This window comes from Bombina bombina, chromosome 3 (genome assembly GCF_027579735.1).
Source record: "Bombina bombina isolate aBomBom1 chromosome 3, aBomBom1.pri, whole genome shotgun sequence".
NCBI lineage: Eukaryota > Metazoa > Chordata > Amphibia > Anura > Bombinatoridae > Bombina > Bombina bombina.
The window spans coordinates 1,292,879,188-1,292,901,745 of record NC_069501.1 but is presented as its reverse complement, the minus strand read 5'-3'; the positions used below and the strand labels follow the sequence as shown (position 1 = coordinate 1,292,901,745).

The window sequence follows — 22,558 nt, the reverse complement described above, 5'->3', positions numbered from 1 at the left end:
CTTTAACCAAGATGCCAAAGAAATGGCAGAAGCCTTCTGACCTTTCCTAGAACCAGAAAAGATAACAAATAGACTAGAAGTCTTCCTGAAAACTTTAGTAGCTTCAACATAATATTTCAAAGCTCTTACAACATCCAAAGAATGGAAAGATCTTTCCAAAGAATTCTTAGGATGGGGACACAAAGAAGGGACAACAATTTCCCTACTAATGTTGTTGGAATTCACAACTTTAGGTATGAATTTAAATGAAGTCCGCAAAACTGCCTTATCCTGATGAAAAATCAGAAAAGGAGACTCACAAGAAAGAGCAGATAATTCAGAAACTCTTCTAGCAGAAGAGATGGCCAAAAGAAACAATACTTTCCAAGAAAGCAATTTAATGTCCAAAGAATGCATAGGCTCAAACGGAGGAGCCTGCAAAGCCTTCAAAACTAAATTAAGACTCCAAGGAGGAGAGATTGACTTAATGACAGGCTTGATACGAACCAAAGCCTGTACAAAACAATGAATATCAGGGAGTTTAGCAATTTTTCTGTGGAATAAAACAGAAAGAGCAGAGATTTGTCCTTTCAAGGAACTTGCAGACAAACCCTTATCCAAACCATCCTGAAGAAACTGTAAAATTCTAGGAATTCTAAAAGAATGCCAAGAGAATTTATGAGAAGAACACCATGAAATATAAGTCTTCCAAACTCGATAATAAATCTTTCTAGAAACAGATTTACAAGCCTGTAACATAGTATTAATCACTGAGTCAGAGAAACCTCTATGACTAAGCACTAAGCGTTCAATTTCCATACCTTCAAATTTAATGATTTGAGATCCTGATGGAAAAACGGACCTTGAGATAGAAGGTCTTGCCTTAGTGAAAGTGGCCATGGTTGGCAACTGGACATCCGAACAAGATCCGCATACCAAAACCTGTGAGCCCATGCTGGAGCCACCAGCAGCACAAACGATTGCTCCCATGATGATCTTGGAAATCACTCTTGGAAGAAGAACTAGAGGCGGAAAAATATAGGCAAGTTGATAACTCCAAGGAAGTGTCAATGCATCCACTGCTTGTAAAGCTCTGTGATATGCAGCAAGTATTTAAGTAAACATTTAAGACCTCTAAGCAGGATAAATAATTGTGGAGTGTTACAAGTTACTAAGTGTGCTTGCTAGTAAGATAAACACTAACTTAATCACTTGTGTTAATTTAGCCTGAGGGATAAGACCCAATAATATGAGTAGTACTAATGAGCTTTATCTTAGGCAGGTCTTATATAGTGCAACAGGTAGCATAAGGGTTAAACATAAATAGTATAAGTCTGTAAAGTCAGATTCACTGGTGACAGGTGAAATATGGAACCCAGACTGCACTGATACAAACAGGAGTGTTACCGTTCAATTCAACTGTTGTTTAAAGAGTAATGTCAAATGAGTAAACAGAGACTTAAGCACTCTATATACAGAACCTTAATTCAGAAGCAGAGCCTGTGAGAGGAATCCCAGATGCGGGTAGGTAGAATACTTGCAGGGATTAGTGCAGCGTGTTAATGGCTCCGTGTAGCTGGGAGTCTGTATGCTGTCTGTTTAGACAGGGAGAGTATGTCAGAGCGGTAGCGTGAATCGGCGCTGCAGTGACGTCAGCGGCTGTGGCAGCTTGAAACAGAAGCTGCTTGTAACGGCAAAAGGTTTCTCTGATCAGGAGAATCTTGTTTTGGTACTCTAGGTAAGGAGTTGAGCTGCTTTACTTTGGCAATAAACTTCAATAAACCAGCAATGCATCTTGGTTACAAGGAGATTAAATAAGGAAACCTGATCAGCTTAATTGAAATAAAAGGTGGTATGACAGGTTAGATACGCTGTGTAAGGTGGAATGGATTTAGACATGACACTGCTTCTGCCTGAGGATCCCTGAACCAGGACAGGTACCTGGGAAGTTTCTTGTTTAGATGAGATGCCATCAGATCTATTTCTGGAAGCCCCCACATCTGAACAATTTGAAAAAAACACATCTGGGTAAAGAGACCACTCTCCCGGATGTAAAGTTTGATGACTGAGATAATCCACTTCCCAATTGTCTATACCTGGGATATGGACCACAGAAATTAGACAGGAGCTGGATTCTGCCCAAACAAGTAACCGGGATACTTCTTTCATAGCCTGAGGACTGTGAGTCCCACCCTGATGATTGACATATGCCACAGTTGTGACATTGTCTGTCTGAAAACAAATAAACGTGTCTCTCTTCAATAGAGGCCAAAACTGAAGAGCTCTGAGAATCGCACAGAGTTCCAAAATATTGATTGGTAATCTCGCCTCTTGAGATTTCCAAACCCCTTGTGCTGTCAGAGATCCCCAGACAGCTCCCCAACCTGAAAGACTTGTATCTGTTTTGTTTGTCCAACCTGGACTGTGATCACAAGAGGCCCCTTGAACTATATGATGGTGATCTAACCACCAAGTCAGAGATAGTCGAACATTGGGATTTAAGGATATTAATTGTGATATCCTTATAGAATCCCTGCACCATTGGTTCAGCATACAAAGCTGAAGAGGTCTCATGTGAAAACGAGCAAAGGGGACCGCGTCCAATGCTGCAGTCATGAGACCTAAAACCTCCATGCACATAGCTACTGAAGGGAATGACTGAGACTGAAGGTTCCGACAGGCTGCAACCAATTTCAGACGTCTCTTGTCTGTTAGAGACAAAGTCATGGATACTGAATCTATCTGGAAACCTAAAAAGGTTACCCTTGTCTGAGGAATCAAAGAACTTTTTGGTAAATTGATCCTCCAACCATGTCTTTGAAGAAACAACACTAGTTGATTTGTGTGAGATTCTGCAGAACGTAAAGACTGAGCAATTACCAAGATAACGTCCAAATAAGGAAACACCGCAAAACCCCGCTCTCTGATTACAGAGAGTAGGGCACCGAGAACCTTTGAAAAGATCCTTGGAGCTGTCACTAGGCCAAAAGGAAGAGCAACAAATTGGTAATGCTTGTCTAGAAAAGAGAATCTCAGGAACTAATAGTGATCTGGATGAATCGGAATATGAAGATATGCATCCTGTAACTCTATTGTGGACATATAATGCCCTTGCTGAACAAAAGGCAGAATAGTCCTTATAGTCAATGTTGGTACTCTTACATAACGATTCAAGACTTTTAGATCCAGAACTGGGCTGAATGAATTTTCTTTCTTTGGGACAATGAACAGATTTGAATAAAACCCCAGACCCTGTTCCTGAAAAGGAACTGGCACGATTAGCCCAGATAACTCCAGGTCTGAAAAACACTTCAGGAAAGCCTGTGCTTTCTCTGGGTTCACTGGAATGCGTGAGAGAAACTTCTCACAGGAGGTCTGTTACGGTTACCCTTAGTCTCGCTGAGAGATGGACCGCTTAGTAGCCTGGATCCCTATTGCTAAAGAGGGGAGAAGCTGCTTTCCATAGTATTCTATATGAGTCTCGCAAATATAGAATAATCTCCCTTAGCTGCAGTACAGCTAGGATACCCTTCTGCCCACAAAAACGAGTCAACGCTGCGATTGAGGGTCAAACAAGAACTCAGGACTGGGATGCCCAGCCTGCTTTTTATTAAGGTTACATGCACACAGGGCACTCCCAGGGGGAGAGGGGGGGAAGCACAAAATCCCCCATCACACATTTAGATAGAGAGCACTGTCCTTTGACAGGCCACAATAGGATTACAGTACTTAAGATAACAAGTTTACAAGTTCATCTTATCAATTAGCAGTCTGGCTCCAGAGGTGATTAGACAATAGTTTCTAAAAGCTGAAAAAAAAGAGTTAACTCTTTATGAAATGATACTTGTTACGGTTTTCTTGGAGCCCTTCTTAGGCGCTGGCTTGCTGGTTCAGGCATTGCTGCTGGGAAATAAGCTCTTCACAACAAAATAACTAATGCTTCTGTAACAGTGCTCCCTTTCTGTGGAACACTCTGGCAGACACGGTCTGACCCCTTTTCGGGGCAGACTAAGGCTGTCCAGACCGCTGGTTATGCGGGGCTGAGGTCGGTTTGTCTGGACAACCCGTCGGCGTTGCCATTCTGTTTCCCAGGTCTGTAAGTAATGGTGAAATTGAAGGGTTGCAACGATAAGCTCCAACGTAATAGCCTGCCGTTATCTCCAGAGACCCGGTTCAGCCACACCAACGGGTTATGGTCGGTGACCAGAGTGAACTCCTGACCATATAAATAGGGAGTCAATTTCTTTAATGCCCACACCAAAGCCAAACACTCCTTTTCGACCGCTGCATAGCTGACTTCGCGGGGCAGGAGCTTCCGGCTGATGTAGGCAACTGGATGCTCCCCTCCATCTTCGCCTACTTGGCTGAGGACGGCTCCCAGCCCGAACATGGAAGCATCTGTATGGACGATAAAACGTTTGTTAAGGGCTGGGGCCACCAGGACAGGAGCGTTAATTAGAGCATTTTTGAGAGCCTGGAAAGCCGTTTCACAGTGGGGAGACCACAGGACCTGTCGAGGTAAGTTCTTCTTGGTCAAGTCAGTCAGGGGTTTGGCAAGTGTGCTGTAGTCTGGTACGAACCGTCTATAGTACCCTGCCGTGCCCAGGAAGGCTAGGACCTGAGTCTTAGTGATGGGGGTGGGCCAATTGGCGACAGCTTCTATTTTGGCCGGCTCTGGTCGCTGCTTTCCACACCCCACCCGGTGACCCAGGTACTGTACCTCGGCCATCCCAAAGTGGCATTTCTCTGGCTTCAGAGTCAGGCCAGCAGCCCGGATCTGATCCAGAACCATTCCCACATGAGCTAAGTGGTCCTCCCAGGACTCACTGTGGATCGCTATGTCGTCCAGGTAGGCGCAAGCAAAACTCTGGAAGCCATCCAGGAGCCTATCCACCAAGCGCTGGAATGTAGCTGGGGCATTCTTCATCCCAAACGGCATTACCCTAAACTGATATAAGCCGAATGGGGTGACGAATGCCGACTTGGGGATAGCCTCCGGGGCCAGGGGAATCTGCCAGTAACCTTTGCAGAGGTCAATAGTGGTCAGGTAATTTCCCCTGGCTATACGATCGAGTAGCTCGTCTACCCTGGGCATAGGGTAAGCGTCCGTCACGGTATTTTCATTGAGCCTCCGATAGTCTACGCAGAACCGGGTGGTCCCATCTTTCTTGGGCACCAAGACAACTGGGGAGGCCCAGGGACTATCGGAGGGCTCAATTACCCTGAGCTGGAGCATCTCATCGATCTCCTTCTTCATTCCTGTCCTAACTGCTTCGGGGATTCTTTACGGAGCCTGGCGCAAGGGAGCTTGTCCCGGAGTATCTACCTGGTGGGTGGTTAAAGTAGTGTACCCTGGCTTCGGGGAGAAGGTGAGGTGTTTGGACTGGAGGAGTTGGTTGAGCTGCTCCCTTTTAGTGGGGCTAAGTCGGTCCCCTATCTGAACCTGTGCCACTATACCTGTGGGGAGGCTCTTTTCTAATAGGTCTGGAATGGGTAAACTGTCGGGGTCTTCCTGAGGGGAACAACATACGGCCGTCACGTTCTCTGGTCGCTCAAAATATTCCTTGAGCATGTTTACATGGAATGTCTTTCTAAGATTGTTGTCGTGGCAGCTAGCTATCACATAAGTGGTGTCTCCCCTTTTCTCTACGATCTGGTAGGGACCCTGCCAGGACGCCTGCAATTTGTCTGTCTTCACCGGCTTAAGTACTAACACCTTTTGTCCTATGGTGAAGATTCTCTTTCGGGCCCCCCGATCGTACCATACTTTCTGTCTTCTCTGGGCCAACTGGAGATTAGCCCGCACGGATTTGGCTAATTGCTCCATTCGGTCCCTGAGTTCCAGCACGTATGGCACAATGGGGACACCGTCAGCCTCCATCTCTCCCTCCCAGTGCTCCTGGATCAGGTTTAGGGGTCCCCGTACCTTTCTTCCGTAGAGCAACTCGAAGGGAGAGAACCCTGTCGTTTCCTGGGGCACCTCCCGATAAGCAAATAGGAGGTGCGGCAGGAAGCGTTCCCAGTCTCGGTATTCCTGAGTGAACGTCTTGAGCATTTGCTTGAGGGTCCCATTGAACCTCTCACACAGCCCGTTCGTCTGGGGGTGGTATGGGGAGCTCAGGAGGGACTTAATTTTGCAAACCTGCCAGAGTTGTTGGGTCAATTCAGCCGTAAATTGGGTGCCTCGGTCGGATAGGATTTCTTTTGAAAATCCTACCCGGGAGAACACCTGTACTAGTGCATTCGCTACCGTATCCGCTTGTATGTTGGATAGGGCGACAGCCTCTGGGTACCTGGTAGCGTAGTCCACTACGGTAAGAATGTATCGCTTACCGGAGGGACTAGGGGTAGCCAGTGGTCCCACTAGGTCAATAGCAACCCGGCTGAAGGGTTCCTCTACAATGGGCATATTTACTAGCTGGGCTTTAGGGTGATCGCCTCGCCTTCCTACTCGTTGACACACATCGCAGGTGTTACAGTAAGTTCTAACGGCTAGGTGGCCTGCTAAGGGGATGTCGTGGCCTATTTTGAGGATTTCTTGACGGTATTTGTGGGGCACTACCAGCTGTCGCCTACGCTGTCCCCTTTTCTCTGTCCAGCGGTATAGTTTCCCTTTTTCCCATAAGAATGTTTCGTTATCTGCCCCGCCCCCTCCGGTCTCTGCTCGTTCCCGGTACTTTTGTAAGGTCGGGTCAGTCTTAGACTCTGCCTCGAAAGCATCTGGGGTGTCCCAGGGTATGGGGCCTAACCTGTCAGGCAAGGTCGGGGTAGGTCTTACCTGTGTCTCCCGCACTGGTGAGAGCTCTCGCTCCGTCCGGGCTTGGGCCCGTGTAGTCACTGGGTCCGCCTCGTTGTTGCATACTGGAGCATAGGCAGAAGTCATGGGGCCCAAATTGTTGCCCAGTAGTACTTCGGCAGGTAAATTATCCATTAGGCCCACGTTCACAGCCCCCTTTCCCGCTCCCCAATCAAGATGCACTTTAGCTGTTGGAATTTTATACACATCCCCCCCCGCCACTCTAACGGCCACAGTCTGTCCAGATCGCTTGTGCTCTGGCACCAAATGACTCTGTACCAGCGTGATAGTAGCCCCTGTGTCTCGCAATCCCTCGGTAGATCGCCCCTCGAGCCATACCCTCTGCCGATGGTGCTGGCGGTTATCTGAGGCAGCATATACAGGGTCTGCCTCGTGAAGTGGCCCCACATATCCCTCCATAGGGGCCTCTTGGTTAACACAGAGGGCCCGGGCCGGACGATAGGACCCAGAGGGGTAATTGTAATTCCTGGGTGTCTGGTGCGTATTAAGGGGGCAGCTAGCCATGAAATGCCCTGGTTGCTTGCATCGGTGGCAAGTCGGTCTGGGACGCTCAGAGCTGTTATTGGGTGGTCCTGAGTGTCAGACGGGCCCTGTGGGCACCGGGGCTCGGAATTCAGCACGAGGGGGTGCACGGTAAACCTCTCTGGGTTCGACCCGTGCTGGAGCTCGGTAGTTCATGGGTTCGTGAAGACGGGAGTCATAATGTTCATCGGCCAATTTGGCTGCTTCTTCTAAGGTAGAAGGCCGCCTGTCTCGCAGCCATTCCTTCCCTTGCTGTTCCATGCCATTATAAAAATGTTCTAAGAGAAACAATTGTAAAATTTCCTCCCCAGTCACCGCTTTACATCCGCTCAGCCAGTGATTTGCCGCTCTCCGCATTCGGTGCGCCCATTCCATATGGGTATCGTTAGGCTTCTTTTCCGTGCCCCGAAACTGTCGGCGATACGTGTCCGGAGTTACAGCGTACCGTCGCAACAGTGTCTCCTTAACTAGCTCATACTGTGTCACTTCCTCAGCACCCAGAGTACGAAAGGCTTCCAGGGCTCGCCCGGATAGTTTCCCAGACAATATCGTGGGCCACTCTCTGTTGGGAATCTGGTGCAGGGCACATTGCCTTTAGAAGTCCGCCAAATATTCATCAATCCCTGTCTCGCTCTCTAGGAAGGGTCGAAATGCCGCATAGGGTATCTTGGGCCTCCCAGCATTTTCGACAGGGATGATTACCTGCGGGGCTTCAGCATTGCGGTGTGCGTTCGCTAGGTTGAGTTCGTGGGCTCGAGTCTCTCGTATATCCTCGTCCGCCTCCGCCATCAACTGCTGTACCAATTCCATGGAGGGGTTCGGCCCGTATAATGAGAGCCTTTCCCGAACAATCCTGGTTTTTTCGTCACTAATCGTGGTCGGTGTTTCCGCCATTGTGAAGCTCTGATCCAGTTCGGTCAATTCTGCGATCAGCTCTCTCCTCGGCCGGTTGCTGGCGTACCCCCCTCTGCTTTCAAGTAAATCCTTTAGGGTTGTACGCTTCAATTTTTCGTAAGCGCTCTCCATCCGTTCTGTACCTCTCCTAGGAAATCCAGGAAAATCCCGCCGCTGCCGCCAAATGTTACGGTTACCCTTAGTCTCGCTGAGAGACGGACCGCTTAGTAGCCTGGATCCCTATTGCTAAAGAGGGGAGAAGCTGCTTTCCATAGTATTCTATATGAGTCTCGCAAATATAGAATAATCTCCCTTAGCTGCAGTACAGCTAGGATACCCTTCTGCCCACAAAAACGAGTCAACGCTGCGATTGAGGGTCAAACAAGAACTCAGGACTGGGATGCCCAGCCTGCTTTTTATTAAGGTTACATGCACACAGGGCACTCCCAGGGGGAGAGGGGGGGAAGCACAAAATCCCCCATCACACATTTAGATAGAGAGCACTGTCCTTTGACAGGCCACAATAGGATTACAGTACTTAAGATAACAAGTTTAAAAGTTCATCTTATCAATTAGCAGTCTGGCTCCAGAGGTGATTAGACAATAGTTTCTAAAAAGCTGAAAAAAAAGAGTTAACTCTTTATGAAATGATACTTGTTACGGTTTTCTTGGAGCCCTTCTTAGGCGCTGGCTTGCTGGTTCAGGCATTGCTGCTGGGAAATAAGCTCTTCACAACAAAATAACTAATGCTTCTGTAACAAGGTCTTACTCTGAAACCTATTCTGTACCCCTGAGAGACAATGTTCTGAATCCAATGATTTTGGACTGAATTTATCCAAACATCCTTGAAAAATTTTAATCTGCCCCCTACCAGCTGAGCTGGAATCAGGGCTGCACCTTCATGCAGACTTGGGGGCTGGTTTAGATCTCTTAAATGGCTTGGATTTATTCCAGATTGAGGAAGGCTTCCAATTGGAGACAGATTCCTTAGGGGAAGGATTAGGTTTCTGTTCCTTATTTTGTCAAAAGGAACGAAAACGGTTAGAAGCTTTAAATTTACCCTTAGATTTTTTATCCTGAGGCAAAAAAGCTCCCTTCCCCCAGTGACAGTTGAAATTATAGAATACAACTGAGAACCAAATAATGTATTACCTTGGAAAGAAAGAGATAGCAATGTTGATTTAGAAGTCATATCAGCATTCCAAGATTTAAGCCATAAAGCTCTTCTAGCTAAAATAGCTAAAGATATATATCTAACATCAATTCTTATGATATCAAAAATGACATCACAAATGAAATTATTAGCATGTTGAATTAATTTAACAATGCTATACACATTATGATCTGATACTTGTTGCGCTAAAGTTTCCAACCAAAAAGTTGAGGCAGCTGCAACATCAGCCAAAGAAATAGCAGGCCTAAGAAGATGGCCTGAACATAAATAAGCTTTCCTTAGATAAGATTCAAGCTTCCTATCTAAAGGATCTTTAAATGAAGTACTATCTTCCATAGGAATAGTAGTACGTTTAGCAAGAGTAGAGATGGCCCCATCAACTTTGGGGATCTTTTCCCAAAACTCCAATCTATCAGTAGGCAAAGGATACAATGTTTTAAAACTTGAAGAAGAAGTAAAATAAGTACCCAGTCTATTCCATTCCTTTGAAATCATATCTGAAATAGCATCAGGAAATGGAAAAACCTCTGGAATAACTACATGAGGTTTATAAACCAAATTTAAACATTTACTAGTTTTAGTATCAAGAGGACTAGTCTCCTCCATATCTAATGCAATCAACACTTTGAATCTTTAATAAAGAACGAATATACTCCATTTTAAATAAATAAGAGGATTTGTCAGGGTCAATATCTGAGGCAGGATCCTCTAAATCAGACAGATCCTCATCAGAGATAGATAAATCAGTATGTTGTCGGTCATTAGAAAATTCATCAACTCTATGAGAAGTTTTAAAAGACCTTTTACGTTTATTAGAAGGCGGAAATGCAGACAAAGCCTTCTGAATGGAATCAGAAATAAATTCTCTTAAATTTACAGGAATATCCTGAGCATTAGATGTTGATGGACTAGCAACAGGTAATGAACTACTACTGATGTAAACATTCTCTGCATGTAAAAGTTTATCATGACAACTATTACAAACCACAGCTGGAGGAACAGTTACCACAAGTTTACAACAAATGCGCTTAGCTTTGGTAGAACCGATATCAGGCAGCAGGATTCCAGTAGTAGATTCTGAGACAGGATCAGATTGAGACATCTTGCAGTATGTAAAAGAAAAAACAACATATAAAGCAAAATGATCAATTTCCTTATATGACAGTTTCAGGAATGGGAAAAATGCAAACAGAATAGACCTCTGACATAGAAAAAAAGACCAGAGGCAAAAGGAATGAGGTCTTAAATAATGAAAAAAATGTTTGGCGCCAAGTATGACGCACCACAAACTGAAAAACATTTTTTGCCGCCAAAAACGTCCAGAACGAAACTCGAGCGTCATAGATGACGCAACCTCGTGAAAGACTCAGCGCCAACTAAGACGCCGGAAATTACAAATTTGCGTCAAAATTATAGCATTTTGAGCTCTCGCGAGCCTAATACAGCCCACAATTTAGAAAGAGTCAATTTGAAAACCTCAGTTAAGAATTTTTTTTTTTAAAGCATTTCCCAGATATGAAACTGACAGTCTGCAAAAAGGAAATATACTGATAAACCTGAATCATGGCAAATATAAGTAAAAACATATATTAGAACTTTATATATAAAGTGCCAAACCATAGCTGAGAGTGTCTTAAGTAAATGAAACATACTTACCAAAAGACACCCATCCACATATAGCAGATAGCCAAACCAGTACTGAAACGAAAATCAGTAGAGGTAATGGTATATAAGAGTATAATGTCGATCTAAAAAGGGAGGTAGGAGATGAATCTCTACGACCGATAACAGAGAACCTATAAAATAGATCCCCGTTAGGAAGACCATTGTATTCAATAGGTGATACTCCCTTCACATCCCTCTGACATTCGCTGTACTCTGAGAGGAACCAGGCTTCAACATGCTGAGAAGCGCATATCAACGTAGATCTAAGCACAAACTTACTTCACCACCTCCATAGGAGGCAAAGTTTGTAAAAACTGAATTGTGGGTGTGGTGAGGGGTGTATTTATAGGGATTTTGAGGTTTGGGAAACTTTGCACCTCCTGGTAGGATTGTATATCCCATACGTCACTAGCTCATGGACTCTTGCCAATTACATGAAAGAAAAAATTATATGTATCAAATTCACTTTATTTGGGGGGGGAGGAGGGTTGGGGGGGCCCTTCTTAGATTCTTGCACCTGGGCCCTGTGGTTTCTAGTTACGCCTCTGGTTACAGCGCAACCCCTCTGCTCCTGTGTTACGGCGCTACCTCTGCGGCGCTACCTCTGCTCCTGTGCTACGGCGCTATCCCTCTGCTCCTGTCTTACTGCGATACAGACAGACACTCACTTACACATTATACTGAAAGGAATAAAGCTACAAACCTGCACACCACCGTGAGACATAAAGATCCGGCCTTGTGACTCTTGAGCCAGTTCTAATGTTGTCGTCTTCCCCCAAGTTGGAGACACGCGAGTAAGTAGCAGCTCCGCTCGTTTCTCATCATTCGAGCAACACTCTGAAAATACCCCTAATGAGGAAATACAAAAATATGCTGATGTTATATACAGTATATATGTAGAGAAGGGCATGTGTGTAGGTCTGTTTTATACACAAAGTAATACAGACAGAAGGGAGCTATAGGACATGGAGTCTGTCCCTCCCCTGCAGGTGACACAGTGACACAGACAGGAGGGAGCTATAGGACATGGGGTCTGTCCCTCCCCTGCAGGTGACACAGTGACACAGACAGGAGGGAGCTATAGGACATGGGGTCTGTCCCTCCCCTGCAGGTGACACAGTGACACAGACAGGAGGGAGCTATAGGACATGGGGTCTGTCCCTCCCCTGCAGGTGACACAGTGACACAGAAAGGAGGGAGCTATAGGACATGGGGTCTGTCCCTCCCCTGCAGGTGACACAGAAAGGAGGGAGCTATAGGACATGGGTTCTGTCCCTCCCCTGCAGGTGACACAGACAGGAGGGAGCTATAGGACATGGGGTCTGTCCCTCCCCTGCAGGTGACACAGTGACACAGACAGGAGGGAGCTATAGGACATGGGGTCTGTCCCTCCCCTGCAGATGGCATGGACAGGAGGGAGCTACAGGACATGGGGTCTGTCCCTCCCCTGCAGATGGCACGGACAGGAGGGAGCTATAGGACATGGGTCTGTCCCTCCCCTGCAGGTGACATAGACAGAAGTGAGCTATAGGACATGGGGTCTGTCCCTCCCCTGCAGGTGACACAGACAGGAGGGAGCTATAGGACATGGGGTCTGTCCCTCCCCTGCAGGTGACACAGAAAGGAGGGAGCTATAGGACATGGGTTCTGTCCCTCCCCTGCAGGTGACACAGACAGGAGGGAGCTATAGGACATGGGGTCTGTCCCTCCCCTGCAGGTGACATAGACAGGAGGGAGCTATAGGACATGGGGTTCTGTCCCTACCTTGCAGGTGACACAGACAGGAGGGAGCTATAGGACATGGGGTCTGTCCCTACCTTGCAGGTGACACAGACAGGAGGGAGCTATAGGACATGGGGTCTGTCCCTACCTTGCAGGTGACACAGACAGGAGGGAGCTATAGGACATGGGTTTGTCCCTACCTTGCAGGTGACACAGACAGGAGGGGCTATAGGACATGGGTTTGTCCCTACCTTGCAGGTGACACAGACAGGAGGGAGCTATAGGACATGGGGTCTGTCCCTCCCCTGCAGGTGACACAGACAGGAGGGAGCTATAGGACATGGGGTTCTGTCCCTACCTTGCAGGTGACACAGACAGGAGGGAGCTATAGGACATGGGGTCTGTCCCTACCTTGCAGGTGACACAGACAGGAGGGAGCTATAGGAAATGGGTCTGTCCCTACCTTGGAGGTGACAAAGACAGGAGGGAGCTATAGGAAATGGGGTCTGTCCCTACCTTGCAGGTGACACAGTGACACAGACAAAAAGGAAGATATTTCATGGCAGGTGTTGTTCTTTGCTTACCAACTGCTCTTTCTTCATACATATCAGCTAGCTTTTTCATATCCTCCATGTTTTCAGTGTTCTCTTCCTCCTTAGAGAGTTGTTTCAGGATCTTACTACAGGCTAGAGCCGCCGCAATGCAGTCATTACTCTATAGCAAGCAAGAAGATACAAATTACATTTCCAAGATGCCATTGTTCTTATGGCAGTAAAAGGCAAGGGGTGGGGGGTTGTAAAATGAACAGAGAACAAGGAGTAAAATAGCTAGAGAGAGAGGAGCAAGAGATCAGAAGTAGGAGAGTGAGGAGAAAGCTAGAGGAGAAGGAGAGGTGAGGGGCAAGGACAGTGGGGGTGTGAGGAGAGAGTGATGAACGAGGACAGTGGGGGAGTGAGGAGAGAGTGAGGAACGAGCACAGTGGGGGAGTGAGGAGAGAGTGAGGAACGAGGACAGTGGGGGAGTGAGGAGAGAGTGAGGGACGAAGACAGTGGGGGAGTGAGGAGAGAGTGAGGGACGAGGACAGTGGGGGAGTGAGGGATGAGGACAGTGGGGGAGTGAGGAGAGAGTGAGGAACGAGGACAGTGGGGGAGTGAGGAGAGAGTGAGGGACGAGGACAGTGGGGGGGGTGAGGAGAGAGTGAGGGGCAAGGACAGTGGGGGTGTGAGGAGAGAGTGGGGGGCAAGGACAGTGGAGGTGTTAGGAGAAAGTGAGGGGAGAGGACAGTGGGGGTGTGAGGAGAGAGTGATGGTCTTGGACAGTGGGGGTGTGAGGAGAGAGTGAGGGTCTTGGACAGTGGGGGTGTGAGGAGAGAGTGAGGGGTGAGGACAATGGGGGTGTGAGAAGAGAGTGAGGGGTGAGGACAGTGGGAGTGTGAGGACAGAGTGAGGGTCTTGGACAGTGGGGGTGTGAGAAGAGAGTGAGGGGTGAGGACTGTGGGGGTGTGAGGAGAGAGTGGGGGGTGAGGAGAGAGTGAGGGTCTTGGACAGTGGAGGTGTGAGGAGGGAGTGAGGGGCGAGGACAGTGGGGATGTGAGGAGAGAGTGAGGGTCTTGGACAGTGGGGGTGTGAGGAGAGAATGAGGGCTGAGGACAGTGGGGATGTGAGGAGAGAGTGAGAGTCTTTGACAGTGGGGGTGTGAGAAGAGAGTGAGGGGTGAGGACTGTGGTGGTGTGAGGAGAGAGTGAGAGTCTTGGAAAGTGGGGTGTGAGGAGAGAGTGAGGGGTGAGGACTGTGGGGGTGTGAGGAGAGAGTAAGGGGTGAGGACTGTAGGGGTGTGAGGAGAGAGTGAGGGGTGAGGACTGTAGGGGTGTGAGGAGAGAGTGAGGGTCTTGGACAGTGGAGGTGTGAGGGGTGAGGACAGTGGGAATGTGAGGAGAGAGTGAGGGTCTTTGACAGTGGGGGTGTGAGGAGAGAGTGAGTGGTGAGGACAGTAGGAGTGTGAGAAGAGAGTGAGGGGTGAGGACAGTGGGGATGTGAGGAGAGAGTGAGGGTCTTGGACAGTGGGGGTGTGAGGAGAGAGTGAGGGGTGGAACTGTGGGGGTGTGAGGAGAGAGTCTTGAAAAGTAGGGGTGTGAGAAGAGTGTGAGGGGTGAGGACTGTGGGGGTGTGAGGAGATAGTGGGGGGGTGAGGAAAGTGGGGGTCTAGGACAGTGGAGGTGTGAGGAGGGAGTGAGGGGTGAGGACTGTAGGGGTGTGAGGAGAGAGTGAGAGTCTTGGACAGTGGAGGTGTGAGGAGAGAGTGAGGGGTGAGGACAGTGGGGATGTGAGGAGAGAGTGAGAGTCTTTGACAGTGGGGGTGTGAGAAGAGAGTGAGGGGTGAGGACAGTGGGGGTGTGAGGAGAGAGTGAGGGGTGAGGACAGTGGGGATGTGAGGAGAGAGTGAGAGTCTTTGACAGTGGGGGTGTGAGAAGAGAGTAAGGGGTGAGGACTGTGGTGGTGTGAGGAGAGAGTGAGAGTCTTGGACAGTGGTGGTGTGAGGAGAGAGTAAGGGGTGAAGAGAGTAGGGGTCTTGGACAGTGGGGGTGTGAGGAGGGAGTGAGGGGCGAGGACAGTGGGGATGTGAGGAGAGAGTGAGGGGTGAGGACTGTAGGGGTGTGAGGAGAGAGTGAGGGGTGAGGACTGTAGTGGTGTGAGAAGAGAGTGAGAGTCTTTGACAGTGGGGGTGTGAGAAGAGAGTGAGGGGTGAGGACTGTGGGGGTGTGAGGAGATAGTGGGGGGTGAGGAAAGTGGGGGTCTTGGACAGTGGAGGTGTGAGGAGGGAGTGAGGGGTGAGGACAGTGGGGGTGTGAGGTGAGAGTGAGGGGTGAGGACAGTGGGGGTGTGAGGAGAGAGTGAGGGTGAGAACAGTGGGGGTGTGAGGAGAGAGTGAGGGGTGAGGATGGTAGTGGTGTGAGAAGAGAGTGAGGGGTGAGGACAGTGGGGGTGTGAGGAGAGAATAAGGGGTGAGGATAGTGGGGGTGTGAGGAGAGAGTGGGGGTGAGGACAGTGGGGATGTGAGGAGAGAGTGAGGGGTGAGGACAGTGGGGATTTGAGGAGAGAGTGAGGGTCTTTGACAGTGGGGGTGTGAGGAGAGAGTGAGGGGTGAGGACGGTAGGGGTGTGAGAAGAGAGTGAGGGGTGAGGACAGTGGGGATGTGAGGAGAGAATGAGGGTCTTTGACAGTGGGGGTGTGAGGAGAGAGTGAGGGGTCAGGACTGTGGGGGTGTGAGGAGAGAGTGAGAGTCTTGGACAGTGGGGGTGTGAGGAGAGAGTGAGGGGTGAGGACGGTAGGGGTGTGAGAAGAGAGTGAGGGGTGAGGACAGTGGGGGTGTGAGGAGAGAGTGAGGAACGAGGACAGTTGGGGAGTGAGGAGAGAGTGAGGAACGAGGACAGTGGGGGAGTGAGGAGAGAGTGAGGAGAGAGTGAGGGACAAGAACTAATCCATGCACTATATGAAAAGCTTTAGAAACAAACCAGGATATCACAAATGAACTGCAAGAGGGAAAACAAACAACAAAAAAAAAAAAAAAAAAAAAAAAAAAAAAAAAAAAAAAAACCTTAATTCTCACAGCCTGAAAGCTTAATTAGCACACTATAGACTGGACACAAGATGAACAGTCTCACAATTAGCAGCTGGAACATACAAGGGCTCACTTCCTCCACCTTTGGAGACAAAATCAGAGATCCTGATTTTCAACAAAATATAAGAAATCATGATATTATCTTGTTACAGGAGACATGGCAAGATAGAAGCACAGCATCATCTTGCCCTATGGACTATAAAGAGTTAATAATTCCTGCAGCAACAAAACATAAAAGAGGAGGGAGACTCTCAGGGGGGTTATTAGTGTGGTACAAAGAGAGCCTCAAATCATTTATCACCCCAGTGAAGAAAGGTACAACACATCTGTGGATACAAATATCAAAGAACCTTGTACAGACATCTCACAATCTCTACCTATGTGCCATATACATTCCACCACGGGAATCACCATATTATGACCCAGAATACTTCAATACACTGCAGGGGGAGATCTCAAACTTTCAAACAAAAGGACAAATTATGCTAATCGGAGACATGAATGCTCGTACAAGCAATGCAAGGGACTATACCCCCAGCCAAGGAAATAAACATATATTTGGAAAGAGTACGAATTTTAACACCCTGATGGACACTCAAAGAAACAGCTATGATAAAATAATGAACACACATGGGAAAAAACTCCTTGATGTTTGTAAAAGATTAGGTCTGTACATTGTAAATGGAAGGGTAACTGGAGACAGGCTGGGAAGTTTTACATTTAACTCATCAAGTGGTAAAAGTGTCATTGACTATGTGATAACTGACCTGGACATCAGAAAGATCAGTTCGCTGATAGTAAGACCCCAGTCCTACCTATCAGACCATAACCAAATGGTCATACACATCAATAGTTCAAAGAAAATCCCAACATGGAAAGCCAGGAAACATCTGTACAGAATGCCCCCTAATTACCTGTGGTCCCAACAAAGTAAGGAAATCTTTATGAACAGCTTGGAAAATGAGGAGATAACAAATCAAATTAATGCTTTCATTAATAGAAGCTACAGTTATACTCCATATGACACAAATAAAGCAACAGATGATTTTACAACTATTCTCCATAGAGCAGCAAACAAATCCCTTAAACTGTCAGACAAAAGACAAAGGAAAAATAACAATAAAAATGATTGGTTTGATAAAGAATGTGCAGCCTTAAGACTTGAGGTGAGAAAATTATCAAACCTTAAACACAGAGAACCACTGCGAGAGGATCTGAGGTGCACATATAACCGTAGACTAAAAGACTACAAAACTACCCTAAAAAGCAAGAAAATAAACCACCTAAATAAAACACTCTCCCAAATTCAAGAATTAACAGATAATAATTCCTTTTGGAGCTTGTGGAAAAAAATCACAACTAAAGCCACTGGGCATATTCCAATCCAAGATGGTGACATATGGACAGATTATTTTCAAACATTATACAAAGATCTAGAACATAATAAGCTCAATACGTCACAAAAAGAAACTTGTGAAAAACTGTTAAATTTAGAAAATGTAATAAAGAACTATCAAACTCCTCTAGACTTCCCCTTCACACTACAGGAAGTTGCAGAAGGCATAAAGTCATTAAAACCAAGAAAAGCTTGTGGATCTGACCAAATACTAAATGAGATGCTGATTCACAGCAGCCCACAGCTCCAAGAGGCTCTCAAAAAACTGTTTAATATCATCTTACAATCAGGGCACTTCCCAGAAACATGGACAGAAGGTCTGGTTACCCCAATCCACAAACATGGGGATCTAACTGACCCAAATAACTACAGGGGAGTCTGTGTAAACAGCAATGTGAGCAAACTCTTCTGCACAATCCTGAACCAGAGAATATTTCTAATAGACAGCAGAACCCTGCACATGAGTCAGATAGGTTTCCTCCCTAAACAAAGAACCACAGACCACATCTTCACATTACAAGCTATCACTAACAAGTATGTGAAAAGCTCACCATCAGGGAAGGTGTTTGCATGTTTTGTGGACTTCAAAAAAGCATTTGACTCAATCTGGCACCCAGGCCTATGCATGAAACTGCTGCAAAGTGGAATTGGTGGGAAGACATATGACATAATAAAGACCATGTATTCATCCCTCAAATGTAAAGTAAAAATAAACAAACTACAAACAAAGAGCTTTGAACAAAAGAGAGGTGTCAGACAAGGATGCAGCCTCAGCCCCACATTATTCAACCTGTACATTAATGATCTGCCCACAGAACTGGAGAAATGCACAGCACCAGGTATATCCCTGAATGGGAAGGAAATCCATTGTCTCTTATATGCAGATGACCTGCTCATCCTGTCCCCCACAGCAGTGGGTTTGCAAGAAAAACTAGACATACTGCAGACATACTGTAAGTCATGGGCAATGGAAGTGAATATGGAAAAAACGAAAATCATGATTTTCCAGAAAAAGCCCAAAAATCTCCAGCAAAAACTCAAATTCCTATTGTTCTCTAAAGAGGTAGAGCACACATTACATTATACCTATCTTGGGCTTACACTGAGTGCATCAGGAAGCTTTAAACTGGGCATCAAAACACTGCAAGAAAAAGCCCTTAGAGCCTTCCATGCAATAAAGAAGCTGCTAGCCAGTCTAAACCCTCCTACAGAACTGTTACTTAAGGTATTTGAAAGCACCATTGTACCAATCCTGCTGTATGGCTGTGAGGTCTGGGGCCCAACACTGACCCAGAACTACCGAGAATGGGACAAAACTCTCACAGAAATTGCACATCTCCAATTCTGTAAATATGCACTGCGGGTACACAGAAGCGCCCCTAACAATGGGTGCAGAGCAGAGCTGGGAAGATTCCCATTGTTGTTACCTATGCAAAAACGGGTGTACAAATTCTGGTGTCACCTCACAAATAGTGACACAAGTACACTTTACCACCAAGCACTCTGTGACCCAGCATCAAAAGCATTTAGAGAATATACATCAGACCTGCAAAACCACATCAGCAAAAGAACAGCCCATGAGAGAGTGTCACCAAACACCTTACAAACAGCTCTGAAGGAGAGGTACACTGGGCACTGGGAGGAACAGATAGGGCAACAGAACAAGATGGAGTGTTACAGGTCTCTACAGAGAGAGTACAGACTAGCTGAGTATCTCACAAGTGTCACCAACCCAAAGCACAGACAGATACTCACTAAATACAGAATCTCTGACCACCAGCTGGAAATAGAGACTGGCAGATATCAGGCACAATGGAGACCCAGGGCAGCCAGACAATGTGCACAGTGTGACAGTGGGGACATAGAGACTGAAGCGCACTTTCTCTTGTACTGTACAAGATACAAACCCTTAAGGGATAAATACTTCCCAAAAATAATGAAAGAAATAACAGACTTTCCACAGATGTCAGAACAAGAAAGACTATGCGTACTCTTAGGAGAAAACAACAAAGCTACAAGGATAGTAGCAAGATATGTAGCAGACTGTCACATGACCAGAACCCCCAATCAGATTAAATGAACTATCATATTTACCCACTATACTCCTACTTTATAAATTGTTATTGATTTGTTTTATTGTAACATATTACTTTGGCAACACATGTAATAATGTCATGCTAATAAAGTATTCTTGACTTGACTTGACTTGACAAGGACAGTGGGGGTGTGAGGAGAGAGTGAGGGACGAGGACAGAGGGGGTGTGTGGAGAGAGTGAGGGGCGAGGACAGTGGGGGAGTGAGGAGAGAGTGAGGGGTGGATGTGAGGAGAGAGTGAGGGTCTTTGACAGTGGGGGTGTGAGGAGAGAGTGAGGGTTGAGGACAGTAGGGGTATGAGAAGAGAGTGAGGGGTGAGGACAGTGGGGGTGTGAGGAGAGAGTGAGGGTCTTGGACAGTGGGGGTGTGAGGAGAGAGTGAGAGTCTTGGACAGTGGGGGTGTGAGGAGAGAGTGAGGAACGAGGACAGTTGGGGAGTGAGGAGAGAGTGAGGAACGAGGACAGTGGGGGAGTGAGGAGAGAGTGAGGAACGAGGACAGTGGGGGAGTGAGGAGAGAGTGAGGGACAAGGACAGTGGGGGTGTGAGGAGAGAGTGAGGGACGAGGACAGTGGGGGTGTGAGGAGAGAGTGAGGGTCTTGGACAGTAGGGGTGTGAGAAGAGAGTAAGGGGTGAGAACAGTGGGGGTGTGAGGAGAAAGTGAGGGGCGAGGACAGTGGGGGTGTGAGGAGAGAGTAAGGGGCGAGGACAGTAGGGGTGTGAGGAGAGAGTGAGGGTCTTGGACAGTGGGGGTGTGAGGAGAGAGTGAGGGGCGAGGACAGTAGGGGTGTGAGGAGAGAGTGAGGGGCAAGGACAGTGGGGGTGTGAGGAGAAAGTGAGGGTCTTGGAGAGTGGAGGTGTGAGGAGGGAGTGAGGGGCGAGGACAGTGGGGATGTGAGGAGAGAGTGAGGGTCTTGGACAGTGGGGGTGTGAGGAGAGAGTGAGGGCTGAGGACAGTGGGGATGTGAGGAGAGAGTGAGAGTCTTTGACAGTGGGGGTGTGAGAAGAGAGTGAGGGGTGAGGACTGTGGTGGTGTGAGGAGAGAGTGAGAGTCTTGGAAAGTGGGGTGTGAGGAGAGAGTGAGGGGTGAGGACTGTGGGGGTGTGAGGAGAGAGTAAGGGGTGAGGACTGTAGGGGTGTGAGGAGAGAGTGAGGGGTGAGGACTGTAGGGGTGTGAGGAGAGAGTGAGGGTCTTGGACAGTGGAGGTGTGAGGGGTGAGGACAGTGGGAATGTGAGGAGAGAGTGAGGGTCTTTGACAGTGGGGGTGTGAGGAGAGAGTGAGTGGTGAGGACAGTAGGAGTGTGAGAAGAGAGTGAGGGGTGAGGACAGTGGGGATGTGAGGAGAGAGTGAGGGTCTTGGACAGTGGGGGTGTGAGGAGAGAGTGAGGGGTGGAACTGTGGGGGTGTGAGGAGAGAGTGAGAGTCTTGAAAAGTAGGGGTGTGAGAAGAGTGTGAGGGGTGAGGACTGTGGGGGTGTGAGGAGATAGTGGGGGGGTGAGGAAAGTGGGGGTCTAGGACAGTGGAGGTGTGAGGAGGGAGTGAGGGGTGAGGACTGTAGGGGTGTGAGGAGAGAGTGAGGGGTGAGGACAGTGGGGATGTGAGGAGAGAGTGAGAGTCTTTGACAGTGGGGGTGTGAGAAGAGAGTGAGGGGTGAGGACAGTGGGGGTGTGAGGAGAGAGTGAGGGGTGAGGACAGTGGGGATGTGAGGAGAGAGTGAGAGTCTTTGACAGTGGGGGTGTGAGAAGAGAGTAAGGGGTGAGGACTGTGGTGGTGTGAGGAGAGAGTGAGAGTCTTGGACAGTGGGGGTGTGAGGAGAGAGTAAGGGGTGAAGAGAGTGGGGGTCTTGGACAGTGGGGGTGTGAGGAGGGAGTGAGGGGCGAGGACAGTGGGGATGTGAGGAGAGAGTGAGGGGTGAGGACTGTAGGGGTGTGAGGTGAGAGTGAGAGTCTTTGACAGTGGGGGTGTGAGAAGAGAGTAAGGGGTGAGGACTGTGGTGGTGTGAGGAGAGAGTGAGAGTCTTGGACAGTGGGGGTGTGAGGAGAGAGTAAGGGGTGAAGAGAGTGGGGGTCTTGGACAGTGGGGGTGTGAGGAGGGAGTGAGGGGCGAGGACAGTGGGGATGTGAGGAGAGAGTGAGGGGTGAAGAGAGTGGGGGTCTTGGACAGTGGGGGTGTGAGGAGGGAGTGAGGGGCGAGGACAGTGGGGATGTGAGGAGAGAGTGAGGGGTGAGGACTGTAGTGGTGTGAGAAGAGAGTGAGAGTCTTTGACAGTGGGGTGTGAGAAGAGAGTGAGGGGTGAGGACTGTGGGGGTGTGAGGAGATAGTGGGGGGTGAGGAAAGTGGGGGTCTTGGACAGTGGAGGTGTGAGGAGGGAGTGAGGGGCGAGGACAGTGGGGGTGTGAGGTGAGAGTGAGGGGTGAGGACAGTGGGGGTGTGAGGAGAGAGTGAGGGTGAGAACAGTGGGGGTGTGAGGAGAGAGTGAGGGGTGAGGATGGTAGTGGTGTGAGAAGAGAGTGAGGGGTGAGGACAGTGGGGGTGTGAGGAGAGAATAAGGGGTGAGGATAGTGGGGGTGTGAGGAGAGAGTGGGGGTGAGGACAGTGGGGATGTGAGGAGAGAGTGAGGGGTGAGGACAGTGGGGATTTGAGGAGAGAGTGAGGGTCTTTGACAGTGGGGGTGTGAGG

The 22,558-nt window shown here is 48.1% G+C and overlaps 1 protein-coding gene across 1 annotated transcript in view; it reads right to left on the bottom strand.

Moving 5' to 3' along the window:
- Positions 1-22,558, bottom strand: part of LOC128652765 (transient receptor potential cation channel subfamily M member 2) — a 1,288,705-nt gene that overhangs the window by 619,122 nt on the left and 647,025 nt on the right. The window contains exons 11-12 of the mRNA XM_053705696.1: positions 13,358-13,487; positions 11,755-11,900 (exon numbers count right to left, since the gene is read on the bottom strand). Of these exons, the coding sequence (XP_053561671.1) occupies positions 11,755-11,900; positions 13,358-13,487 (276 nt within the window). The remainder of the gene's footprint in view (positions 1-11,754; positions 11,901-13,357; positions 13,488-22,558) is intronic.